At 43.4% G+C, this 13289-nt stretch overlaps 1 protein-coding gene across 4 annotated transcripts in view; it reads left to right on the forward strand.

Annotated features, from left to right (window-relative positions):
• The window catches only part of LOC137521711 (cathepsin D-like), a 72340-nt gene extending 61983 nt beyond the window's left edge, over window positions 1-10357 (forward strand). For 3 of the 4 annotated variants that reach the window (XM_068241354.1, XM_068241355.1, XM_068241353.1), the window contains exons 7-9: window positions 4489-4633; window positions 8268-8366; window positions 10082-10357. In XM_068241354.1, coding sequence (XP_068097455.1) covers window positions 4489-4633; window positions 8268-8366; window positions 10082-10258 — 421 coding nt within the window. In that variant the 3' untranslated portion in view covers window positions 10259-10357. Of the gene's footprint in view, window positions 1-4488; window positions 4634-7102; window positions 7272-8267; window positions 8367-10081 lie in introns of those variants that run through there. The other variant, XM_068241356.1, reaches the window with a different exon arrangement.
• The last annotated feature ends 2932 nt before the right edge of the window (window positions 10358-13289 follow it).

The following is a 13289-nucleotide window of genomic DNA, read 5'->3' on the forward strand; positions in this document are numbered from 1 at the left end:
GCTTTAAAAGGCTAAATTCAGAGACCAAGGCGGAATTTCTTTCTGAATGTGTGAGGTTTTGTCTGAATCCCACCTTTCAGATTTCTGATCCGTCCACGTCGGCTCTTCCTTTTGCCTATGTGCTCTTAAAAGACGATTTGTTCACCTGGGCATATAATCTGTTAAAAATCAATTCTTGGAATGGTAATCTGTATCAGTTGCTTGCAGTCATATTCTCTCACTGGTTTAAACTGCCTGGCTTACCACCTGCTCTGATTGAGTGTGTAGCTGCTGATAAGTCAGCTGATCTTTCCCTTCCATGCAAAACTTTTCAGTATGACAATCAGTTCAATGTGTCTGTTGCCACTTCAGGCTTTAAACCGCAGACATGCAAAGTGGCGAAAAAGAGAAAAACTAAAAAACGCAAGCATCGGAATAAAACACTCCCTATTGATGTTTGTAATGATGTTGCTCCGTCTCCGGCTTTTTTGCCCCAATCCAAAGCTTATGTGTATCCTGCTATAGGTAGGATCGCACACTACATTAAAGCAGTTAAAAAAATCTGTTCTTGTTCCTGAACTCCAACCCTATGGAGATTATCTGGATACTGGCCTGTTTGAACCTCCATTTGCTTCCTGGGATGTTGGGGCCTTGCTGGAGGAATTCGATTTTGATTGGAAAGCCTTTTGCGATTTTTACATCGCAAAAAGCGAAGATGTCTTGAATGCTTGTCTTGACTCTTTGTACCTTCTGATTGATTCCGATGAATGTGACAAGGATGATGTGGATCTGGTGATCTATGTATGGCAAACGATTTTGGATGAGTTGCACACACACCAACCAATTGATTCCAATAAAGAGACATCGTTGTCGGATGATTGTTCCTGCCTTTCTGGGGTAAAGCATGTGAGTCTTGACTTTGTGCAATATGAAATGAATGAGTGTGCCGCTGTGGTTGATTCCTGTGCGAATCCTGAAGGATTCGCTCCTGACAGTGTGCAGTTTGAATCTGTGCGATCTGATGCCTGTTTCTCGGATGTTCCTGCAGATTGTGATCGGCATGAGTCTGCCGGTTTCCTCAAGGATGTGTGGGATCCGTTGTCATTTAGAAACAGATCTTTGAGATCTTCCGTCTGTGACCCTGCTATGGGGAAAATTTCTCGACTATGCAGCGTCAAAAGTAAAATTATTATGCCTAATAAAGTTTATCCTGTTGATGTCGCTATTTCTTCTGCAAATGAGTCTCTGTCTCACCCTGTTCTCACCTGTGAGGGCCCGTTGCCTGGAGACAGTTGCTCCAGCGTTTCGGTCCTAGATGCCTTGCAGTCTGCTCCGCAGATCGCTGAGGTTTGCGCTATAGAAGCGTCAGTTTCACAACCTAAAGTGAATTTTGATTCGCAGGTTTTGCGTTCTGATTCCTCGGATTCGACATTGTTAGCCGAATCTAAGAGTGAGACAGCGCTTCTGTTTTGCGAATCTGATGCTGAACCCTCTTTGCCTTATTCAGAGACCCTTTCTCTGAACCTGCCCTGTACCATGAATAACAATATGATGTCCAATCACACTGACATTTATGAGTCCCTTTCTTGCTCTGAGGGAAGTTTTGACTCTCCACCCTGTACTCTGGATGAGTCAACATTGCCTTGTACAATATCTCCTGCCCTGCCCCTAGAGGCTCGTCTAGGTATTGCTGCTAGTTTTACTTGTTTTTCTGCAGTTTTGGAGTTACAAGCTAGTTTGACTGCCACACAGAATTCTGGGTACAGTGAGAATAAAGTTAGGGAGTCAGTGTGTGTTCCAGTAAATATACCTGTACATTCCCCTCATGATGATGAGATCCAGTCTCAGGTTATGGTGGAACCATTCCTGGGACATCTGCCCTGTCCACAAAATAAAGTTCCAGTTTTGCCCTGTAACATGGATAGTTCAGAATCCTTCCTAGAAAACTTGAAAAATGATGTTCCTGAGGTCTTGTTTGATGTTCTGGAGGTCTCAGAGTTCCTCCCAAAGGGTGCAGAACTTGTAGGAGATGTCTCCTGTCCCCCAAGTCCTTCTGAGGTGTTGCCCTCTTCCGTAGGCATTGCTGCCTTGCTGACTACCTTTTCAGCTCTGGTGGAGCTTCAGTCATGTGTAGTCAATGATGATATTGCAGTCACAGAAATTTCCGAATTTGAATCCGAGTCTTCTTTTGAAAGTCCAGTGCTTGAGACCAATGCTCGTGATGATTCTCTGCCCGGTCCTGGTTTTGGTTTCCTTGTGCTGGACTCTGAGGTTAGCAGTTCCCCGACATGTCCTGAGGTTTCTCCTGTGCTGGTGTACCCCAGTGTGCTCTGTGACCCAGAAAGCCCAAGTGTGCCTCGGTTACCAGCATACTCAGATGCTTCCTCGGTGGAGACATGTTCTGATTTAGTCTGCCTGCTTGCATGCCCAGAAGTGGTCCCTGAAAGTCTTGATCTTGATGGGTGTCCTCGTAATTCTGAATCCGGAATTGTCATTGGTTCCATGGGGGTTCTTGGTAATTATCCATGTGAGCCTGGTGATTGTTCTGCCCTCTTGGGATCTCTGTGGAGCTTCAAAAGGTTCTGGGAGATTCCGGGAGAAATTTTGCTTGGTCCCCTGGATAAGATCAACGGTGGCTTTTGTGTTGTAAGGGACACTTCGAACAGGTATTGTGGCAGGTTTGGTATTTTTGGATGCTCCTTGGAAGGTGGTGGGTATTGTCTGGAGGGTGTTGATGGCTTCTTCTCTGGCGTTCACAGTCCTGATGGGTGTTATACTGAGACTGGTAGTACTGATGGGCATGTTTCGGTGGCTTCTGTTTCCGATGAGGTCGGTTTCGAGTGGACTGACTCTGGAATTGGACCTTGTCGGGCTGCCCCGACCTTCATGAGTCTTCAGTTTGAGTCTGTTGCTAATAGCAGTTTTGAGGGTCGTCTGGAATTTGACCCTGGAGGGGGGGTACTGTGATGATTTGCTCAGCTGCCTGTGCAGGGAGCCAGCCTTTTGACCATTGTGTAGGTTTGCATGCTGCAGGACTCTGGAAAGAAGAGCTTCTGTCAGTTTTGCAGCTTGTGCTTGCAGAGGAATTTGCATACGTTGTCATGCAAATTGCCTGGCCACGTTCATTGGAGGCGTGTACTATAAGTACTATGTCTTTCCCACAATGCTTCGCTGTTCATAACGATTTCGCCCTATGTAACACTCCTGGTGGGGTGTCAGCCTTGCTCTCTGTTTGAACATCAGCTTAGAGTAATTCCTGAATCTGCGCTAGGCAGATTTCCCTAGTGCAGTTAAGATTGTATTATCTGTATTGCCTGTTCTGTCTTGTCTTGCCTGTTGCCATTGTCCAGTCCCTACGGTGGTCGACAGGAAATGGTTCTGATCTCTGTTCTTGGAGTATAGCTGGTGCAGCGGTTGCTACCAGCTATCTCTTCTGTTCTGTCTCCTGGGATCGCGCTAGCTACTTTTCGCTAGCGCTGGGGATCCTTCTGTTCTGTCTCCTGGGATCGCGCTAGCTACTTTTCGCTAGCGCTGGGGATCCTTCTGTTCTGTCTCCTGGGATCGCGCTAGCTACTTTTCGCTAGCGCTGGTGATCCTTCTGTTCTGCTACTCTGTACCTGGATCGCGCTAGCCACTTTTCGCTAGTGCTGTGGATCCTATCTCTCACTTGTCCCTGTTTTCGTGTGTCTGTCTTATCCGCTACGACCGCTTGCTGGAGGCTCGGTGAGGTACCGTTAAGCAAGCGCTCGCGTCCTCTGTTTCATGTTTGTCTGTTAATGGTTAGTTAGGCGTGCTTGTCTCTATTGTGCTTATCACGTGGAGACCGCGCATAACCGCGTGCACTGTTGCGAATGAGTGCGGTGTTCGCGGTTAGCTAGCGTTTGTTATTTTCCGTATCTCCTCATTGTATTATTTGCTGTGCCTTTGCTAACCTCGTATTCTGTCCTGATCTGCCTTGTGTCTTGTCTGGCGATCGCACCTCTCGCGATCGCGTTCCTATTTCATATCTGCTGTTGTGTGTGTGCGGTCGCGGGGTGGCGACTGGATTGGCGCACACACATACAACCTGTCCCTTTGCTCATTCTCATTCGCAATCGCCTCTCTTGCAATTGCATTCTGCGTTTCGTACAATTCCTGTCTGGCATTTGTGGAGGTACAGAGGATTGGTTCCTCTGCACTCCCCAGCACCATCTGCCGACAGGAATTTTCCCTCTACGGGTGCGTAGCACCTTTTGCTGGGTTCCTGCAAATTATACGCTTGTGGAGGATTTCCGCCGTGTCAGCGCACGCGTTGTGCGCTGATCACGGGGAAAGTTCCACAATCGTTACAATTCCCTGACAATCCTACATTTTGAAATTTTGGACTTGCTCATGTTTGTTTTGAATATGGAGACTGCAGAAAATGTTCCCAATTCTTTGATTATTGAAGGGAAGTGGACAAAGGTGATGATTCCTTGATGCCATGTAGCCCAGACAATAAACAGTAATCTTTTTTCTTCTTGATTTCAGAGTTAGAGTTGGAAGCCAGCTGTCTCTCTGTAAAGGTGGTTGCCAAGCCATAGTGGATACCGGGACGTCTCTGATTACTGGACCTTCCACTGAGATTTCTGCTCTGCACAGAGCTATGGGTGCCTTTCCAATCCTTGGTGGGGAGGTGAGAACTACAATTCATTTGTTGTGATGTACCCAAATTAGATTCATTTTATTTATTCCTAAACATTTGTATGCACACATATAAAAAGTACATTTGTCCCAAAGTAAAATGCACCAAAGATTACTTTTATCATGTATCTGTCATTTACAGTAGGTAGTAAAAATCTGAAGGTTCTGTCCATCTCCACATATGGGATTCTCAGTGCTGTATTTCCTTTTTCAAAAGCACTCCATGGAAAGGACGTATGCAAAGATACGGGGAAGTCTGTCTCCTTATATCACGTTATTCTGGCAGTTTGATTGTACCTCCGCTATCCAGCGAGAGCTTTTAAAAGTAAAGAAATTTTTGAGAATCCCCCTTGAGGAGATGGACTAGTCCGAAACCTGTCAGAGCTGTCAGCGTTTTACTACCTACTGTGACAGCAACATAAGAAAACAAAAATTTGCTTTCTTAAAACAGAAAGTATTTGCAATAATTCAGGTTGGAGTTAGCTCCCAGTGCATCACTGCTGAAATATGCAAATTACCCATTGTTGTCCCTGTGGGCTAAACACACCTCCAGATCCGCTGGAATGCATTGATGTGTCAGCTTTTTAATATTGCAGAGCCACACTAATCCAACATGCATACAGACTGTTTCGGATTGATTGATCCTCATCAGCGCATGGCATGGATTAATTTAACTCTATGGGGTAGGACTTGAAACACACAGAGGTACAGACTACCCAGAACGTTCATGGTGAACTAGAACTCTCCAACCTGAATTATTGCAAATACTTTCTGTTTTCAGAAAGCACATTTTTGTTTTTCATAGCATTTTAGTAAGAGGGCTTTTTGGTCCATCACAGCCCCTTACACACTCCTAGGAGTTCGGGTTCACCATGAGCATGCTGGGTAGTCTGCAACATAGGAAAAAGTAATTTATAGTTAATTCTACTCTGGACCAAATGTACATATTATAGGTATGCATACATGTGTAATTTTCACAATAGTGGTCCTTTAAACAGTAACTATTATTGACCAATATAACTGGAAAGAAACTATGAAATAAATCAAGTAGGAACCTTAAAGTGTAACTGTCGGGCATAAAATCGAAAATCAATTCTTTATTTTTATCTGGTAAACAAGGAATAATAAACTTTTCTTGTTTATAATGATTATTCCCCAGTTTACCTGACTCTTATTTGGTACGTTGCCGCACAAAGGAAGTTGCAGGGCATGCTGGGTTGTCTTTTTTTGCTTCTTTATTTCCCCTGAGGCTTAACTAATGTACAGAAGCAAAAAATGACAACCCAGCATGCCCTGCAACTTCCTTTTTGTGTACCAAATTTAGAGGCCGCTCCCCCGCCTCCTCTAAAGCGCCACTCCCCTCCTGAGTCCCATCCCTCCAATCAGCTTACGGAGGCGGGGAGGGAAAGGACGCAGGTGGGGATCGGCGCTATAGAGGAGGCGGGGGAGCGACGGTAAATTACAGCCTGGATGTAAACAGCCGGCTAGCGACAAGCTGCATGTCGCTAGCACAGCAGGGGTTTTTTTCTGGGGGACAGCAGAGCGCAGGGGAGGGGGGGGCCTTGGGGGGGGCACAGTATAGTAACAGAGGCTGGTCATTGTATGCAGAACCAGCCTCTGTGTCCTAATAGCATTCTTAAAACCCATCTTGGGTTCTCTTTAAAATCCTGTTTAGGCATAACACAAGAAGTCAGGTCATTAGAGAAATCAGCTTTCTAACTGTCCTGACTTATCTTGTTGTAATGCTGGTGTTAAGCTTGACATACATGCACTAGACTTGCTAGACACAACCCTCGGGGCACTACAGCTGGTAACTGCTTGTAACCTGGCTGTGATTATAACGTACGTTCTCTGCTTAGCCGAACAATCTCCAAATCTTTATAGACAGCATCAGGGATTTGTAAAGTTAAAAAGGAACTGTAACCAAGGATTGAAGTTCATCCCAATCAGTAGCCGTTACCCCCTTTCCTATGAGAAATCTTTATGTTTTCTCGAATATTTCATCGGGGAGGTCGGTATGGCTGATATTGTGGTGAAACCCCTCCCACAGTGTGATGTCAGCACCTAGGTCCTGACGTCATTCTGTGAGAGTCTTATTGCATTGTGGCAAATAACATCTGCATCCAACTGCCTAGCAACCAGTATTTCCCTCTGTCCATATGTGTATCTATAAGAAACCAACTTTTTAGCCTATCGCATTGTTAGGGGGTGTGGTTATAGATAATGGCAGTTGGTGCTGTCTGTTTTTTTTTTTTCAATGTCTGCCAGTAGTAAAGATAATTATGTGCAGGCTGAATGTAGATCAAATGATATGAACAAATATCATGGCGAATATATTAATCTTTTCTTGATCGCTCTTCTACTTTTTTACTCCTCACTTTGCATTGTATTGATTCATTTTTTTCTCTTTCTACTACAGTTCCTCTTTAAGACTGTTTCTTTATTCCTAATTAACTTTTAGCACTGTTTCGGGCGGTCTTCAAGCATAGAGGATTGTTCATCACCAGTAGAGAATGGCCAAGCATGTGTGCTTATTACATTGGAAGAGGAAAGGGTAGATTGAAGCAAGAACTGATGCTTCTCGGTCTCCAGGAAGACATTATTGTTTAATAAAGCAATCTCCTGATCTGTGTCAGTTCCGGAATTTGTGATATGTTTGTATAATATTAGACCATTGCCTAGTCCCACCACAAACTCTTAGATTGGGTGACTATTATTGGATGCCTGTTTGGAGAATCAGATTGTACAGTTTCCCTGAAGGGAAAAGAGCTCCAACGGGGTACTCTCCTCTGGACAGAGAAGCCCCTGGGACCTGATCAAGCTTGGCTTTTTCTTCTAAAACACAAGCGGGTCCATGATACTACGCAGACGCAGTGTGGCCACGATCTTCGGGATCTCAGTGCTGGTATGGCCTGGTCGAGGAGGTGAGTAACAACATTTTTGGTAACGGTTAATATGGAGGCACCCAATGTGTGTTCTATGTTAGTGTTTTAAAATATAGTTAAAAAAAAAAAAAAAAAAAAAGGTAATCACTTATCTCGCCAGAAGATATAGACACCAGTTTAACTGGAATTTTTTTTATTCAAAAAGCAATTGAAATTTTTTTCAGTTCAACTGGTGTCTATATCTTCTGGAGAGGTAAGCGATTACCTATTTTTTTTATTTATATTTTAAAACACTAAAATAGAACACACATTGGGCGCCTCCGTCCTACCCATTACCAATCAGACCTCCTTTGGAGATAATAGCTTTGCAGTGTTTCTGGAAAGTCTATCGTACTACAGGAGAGCAACCATCCAGTATTCAGCAGGACCTGGATAGCAGGGACAATTCTTTCCCCGCAGGCCTATACAGTGGTTGCAGGAACTGCAACCCACCTTTGTGAGTATATATCTATAAACTTTCATCCTCCCCATACCTGACGATACTGCACCATTGGGCTTGGGTCTCTCCCTACTTCTTGCCTAGGTATTCTTGGTTCCTACAAGATTCACTGAAGAAAACTCCCCTATATCTACATTTTTGGATTGCAAACCTCGTAGGTTCGCTTTAGTACCTTCACATTTGTGTATTCTGTTATTGTTCGGCATCTATGTTTATAGTCAATGTTTTTCTCTTCCTCCTAGTATATGGTGAACTGCAGCACCATACCATCTCTGCCGACTGTATCATTCATTCTTGGAGGATTGCAGTACAATCTGACTGGGGAACAGTATGTTCTGAAGGTAAGAACATCGTTTCTTTACAACTAATGCCTCATCATTAACTGGCTCAGGACTGCCGATAGTTAAAATTATGCAGAACTTGAGGGCTTACTAAGCCTGATGTGGCATAGTTTTAACATCGGCGGCTCCCTAGCATGGGATGCAATGGCGCGTCCCCGCTGGCACAGATCTCTGCTGTCTAAAAATAGTGCATCGGTCAGGAGCCATTTTCATTGGCTGAGCCAATCACAGTGATAAGGAAATTAAAAAAAAAGGGTAAAAAGATGTATCTGGTCCTTAAAGGCACCAGAGGCTTGGGGCCAAAATGGGTTAAGAATTGTCTAGGCAGTGATGGTGGAAAAATATCTCCTAAAATTTTTAGCATAAATGACCCTGAAAACCATCCATATTGTGTCATAAGTGGACCATAGTATGTGATGCAGGAAGGTTTGTGAAGTGACAAATGTACATTTACAATTATTCAAACTCACAGAACAAAAAAAGCCCATTTCCACACAAAAAAAAATAAAATATATATTTATTGTAGTCTGGCATGGTGTGATTTTCATAACTTCCTGTCCAGACAGGAAATGATGGACTCTGTCCCAGAGTGACAGAGACAACAAGAAATGAAACTTTTTTTTTTCTGTGGTGTGAGGAAAAGTTATAATTTCAACCAGTTATTTATTGCTGTCCTTCATTTTCTGTTCCCATGACCACCAAAGCTCCATGGAGGTCTCAGAGACAGGAAGTGAAGTGGGAATACAGACAGCAATAACCTGAAACAACATTCTGTATACAAGCTATCAATTTTGCTAACCTATGATCTTCCTATTTGCAAGTGTGTGAGTGTGTGTGTGTGTGTGTGTGTGTGTGTGTGTGTGAGGGGGGGGGGAGGGAATTGCTCTAGTGACCCACTAGAGCAATTCCCTCCCCCCCCCCCCCCTCACACACACACACACACACACACACACACTTCACTGGGTCTTAGTGAAGTGACTGCAAACTTTGTAAAGTGCTGCAGAACACGTCAGCTCTACCTAAACACACATTACAACAAAGTCCCCAGTATGTTGCACCAGCGGGGGATCGCCTGATGCCGGATACATGTACTTGCTTGAGCAACCATCCGAAAGAGCACAACCCAATTAACTCATCCCCCTCCCCCCCCCCCGCCCATGCAGCATTGTATACTTCACAACCCCATAGCGTGGTGCTCTAATCTTCCTGAAGCTTCTAGTAGCTTTCCGGCATCCTCCCTGCACGGCTCCCGGCGCGTCCTCCCATGCACGGCCGCTGGAAAGCCACATGGAGCTACAGGAAGGATAGAGGACGAGGCTGGAGGCTCGGTAAGTATTTAATGCCCTGCAACCTCCTCCCCCCCCCCCCCCCCCAACCAAAAAAAAACACAGTCCCCGCTATCCCCTCAGCCATGCCAGTTAGTTGAGACTTCTGGTTGCCTGAGTTCCAGATAACGTGGACTTTGCCGTGGTAATAATTTTATGTTAAGCAGTATAGAGAAAGAGATGGAACACAAACTGAGAGAATCATTTGTTTATTTACATCAAACATTCATTGAAAATTAGCCTGAGATCCAACATGTTATGAAAACACATTGACTATGTCACTGAAATGTACTAATCTCCGATGGACGCCTGGTTCATAGGTTGTGGTCACGGCTGCTTTTAGCATACTTTAGGTGTTTGCATAAGTAATTATGAGTTTCTTCCATACAGATATCAAAGATGGGCAGAACCTTGTGCTTGAGTGGCTTCATGGGTTTGGACATCCCTCCACCGGCAGGACCATTGTGGATCATCGGAGACGTGTTTATTGGCCAGTATTACACAGTGTTTGATCGAGACACTAACCGTGTTGGTTTTGCAAAGGCGATACAGAAATTACTGAAATAAAACTGATTGGTTAGTCTGTGATCCAATCTAAAAGGAGTTAGATAAGTTAATTCACCAAACGTTTCAGAGGAAATCACCAGTAAAGACCAAGAAAGCCAATCAATGTCTCTTTTTTTTTTTAGCTTCTAAAATTGCACAATATGTATCACTTCATCTATTGCAAAAAATGTTGCATTGTATATATAAACTTCCTAAACCCAGTTTGCACTTCATAGGTTACCTGTGCATAAATGTGTTATGTTCTGTTGCCAATATGCATATAGTACTGCGCAAGTCAGCATACTCTTGGCTAACTCTGAATGCATCAAGCATGGCTTAGGGTCCAGTTTCTTATGTTCTATTTAAAGTAAACTTGAGACAATCTTATCTCAGCCACAAGAGCGTGATCAGGGGGTGCGGGTGGGTGGCACCACGCATGCACAGTCCGCAACTCATCCAAGTCGCAGACTTTACAAGGCTTACAACAGCACAGAGGAGTGGACTGGGAAGACGACAATGGACCTAACGGACCACAGGGGGCTGGAGGAAGCCCCCATTTGCTACCATTGTTTCAGATACACTTAAAAATAACGTCCTCTTGGAAGTAGTAAAAATTATTCTGACCCACACTGGTCTTTATTCAATTTACTTTTTCTACTAAGTTTTCTCCTAGGAGATGATTCTTCATCTTCTGTTTCATCTCTCTGTAATTAAAAAAGTACCAAAAAGTAGGTGAAAAAGGACTGTCGATATGTTTTTGTTTTTTTTTTGTTAGTGGCTTAAAGTGGACGCGGATGGCGTCCTCCGTGCATTTAAAAGTGATTAAGGTACTTCTCTTTTTTTACCTATTTGGGCTCGTAAGTCCTTTAACCCACATAGGATGGCAGGCTCTGGCCACTTTAAGGACCAGAGCCTGTTTTTCAGTTTGCTGTCTGCAATCACTGTGATTGGCTCACAGTGATTACCTGGTGAGTAGCTAATAAAACTGGCGCCTTACTGATAGGAGGAAGCTCAGTTGTCACATGATAGCCGACTTTGCGGCAGCTCGAAACCGGGGAAAGCCATGGCACAGAATCTAAGCCACATTAGAGTTAGAGAGCCACAGGTGCAGCGTAGATTATAACTAAAGCAATCCTGAGCCAGTTAAAAGGCATTTTATTGATAAAGTATCACCTAGGAGAAAACTTAGGAGAAAAAGTGTTTTGAATAAGGGCCATGTTTTCCATTATATCCCCAATGCAAAAGGACAGCAATTGGGACCAATTTTATGCCAAGGTAGGCTAATCTTTTCACTATGTATTTTGAATCTAAGCCACATTAGAGTTGGAGAGTCACAGATGCAGCGTAGATTCTAACTATCGCAATCCCGAGCCAGTTAAAAGGCATTTTATTCATAAGGTATCACCTAGGAGAAGACTTAGGTGAAAAAGTATTTTGAATAAGGGCCATGTTTTCTATTATATTCCCAATGGAAAAGGACAGCAATGGGGACCAATTTCATGCCAAGTTAGGCTAATTTTTTCACTATGCATCCTTCATGCGGTGCATAAATAATGTCCTTAATAAGAAACTGATCCCATAGTAAAGGTATGATGGTGAACTTCCTGCAATTTAGATCAGATAATTTCAGTATTTCACTCATTTGTAAAGTACTTAAACAGTACTATGAGGTTTAAAATGTACCCATAATAATAGTTATCTTTCTAAGCATTATCTGAACCTTTCTGTCTTTAGGCAAAAAGAATCATATTCTTATTCAATCATAATCATATTCTACCCAAAAGCCAATATGTTTGTTTATCAATTACTGCAGGCCATATTTTACCCCAAATTACATATCTCCAATGTTTGGTTGAGGAGTCTAAACTTCTGCAGAGGTGTTTCTTCACTGTGTGGGCAACATGGAGGTGTTTGAACTTGGTAGCTGGTAAAATGTAAAAAATATATATACAGCATCATGATATAGAACAACGCCCACTTTCTGGTCATGTCCACAAATCACTGCAACAGCCAATATCCTCCTCCCATGCAAACTTTGTCATGCTACAGTTGTTAAATGTAGTCACCCCCACCCCATTCCCTGCTGCTTTATTACTGAAAATTGATTTGGGGTTACACTTAAAATGATAATTCAACCTTTGCTGTGGATAAAATGCAGTTCACAACAGATCATCTATATAGAATGCAAGAAAAATGGCAAATTTTTTTTATTGCAGACACTCCTCTCCTTTTAGACCATTTTAAGACCCTGTTTTTAGATAATTCCCAAAACAGAGCACTTAATACTTGACAGGAATTGGTACAAAGAAGTGATCCATTCAAATGTTCTCAAAAGAAAAATACCACTTTTCTGGTCTTCACACAAATGTGTGACTTTCAGGGGTCTGAATATTTACTTTCTGCTTTGTGCAGGCTCCTGGGAGAAAAGCCAGTTATTCCATTTGAAAGATGTGAGAAGTCCTGCAAATGTATCATAATATTTTTGCTATGGTTGCAAGGAAACATAATTTCAGTTTTCTGAATTCTCTGGAAATCTCATCTAGCTGCAGACTGCAGAGAAAACTTTAATTTTTAGTGTACATGTAGGGAAAATGTGGCATATTTAGATAATTACCTCAGTAGAAGGAATCCTCTGGATAATCCAGAGGCTTCTCCCATCCCCTTTTCCTCCACAGGTACAGGGCCAGTTCTCTCATGAAGCAAGGTGACACATTTGCATCAGGTGCAAACATTACAGGGACAACATGTTTGTACTGTGTTTACACTAACAGCATGCAGTCAGAGTAGGAGGATAAGTGAGAGGAGAAGGAGGTAAAGAGGTCATCATTGTGGAAAAGCAGCTTGTTGTGCTGTGTGAGGAGTCTGACAGTGAGTGAGGAGGGGGGAGGCAGGAGAGAAGCAGTGTTTCATTTGACTTGCGCAGCAGAAGGGAGGAGGTGGCATTGCTGTCCTGATTGAGGAGGAATGAGTGGCAGAGGGTGAGCAGTTTGTCACAGACTCACAGCCAGCCAGTGTGCTGAGTGTGTTGAGCTGCAGCATGTCATGTAAGAAC

Source organism: Hyperolius riggenbachi, chromosome 6 (assembly GCF_040937935.1).
Source record: "Hyperolius riggenbachi isolate aHypRig1 chromosome 6, aHypRig1.pri, whole genome shotgun sequence".
NCBI lineage: Eukaryota > Metazoa > Chordata > Amphibia > Anura > Hyperoliidae > Hyperolius > Hyperolius riggenbachi.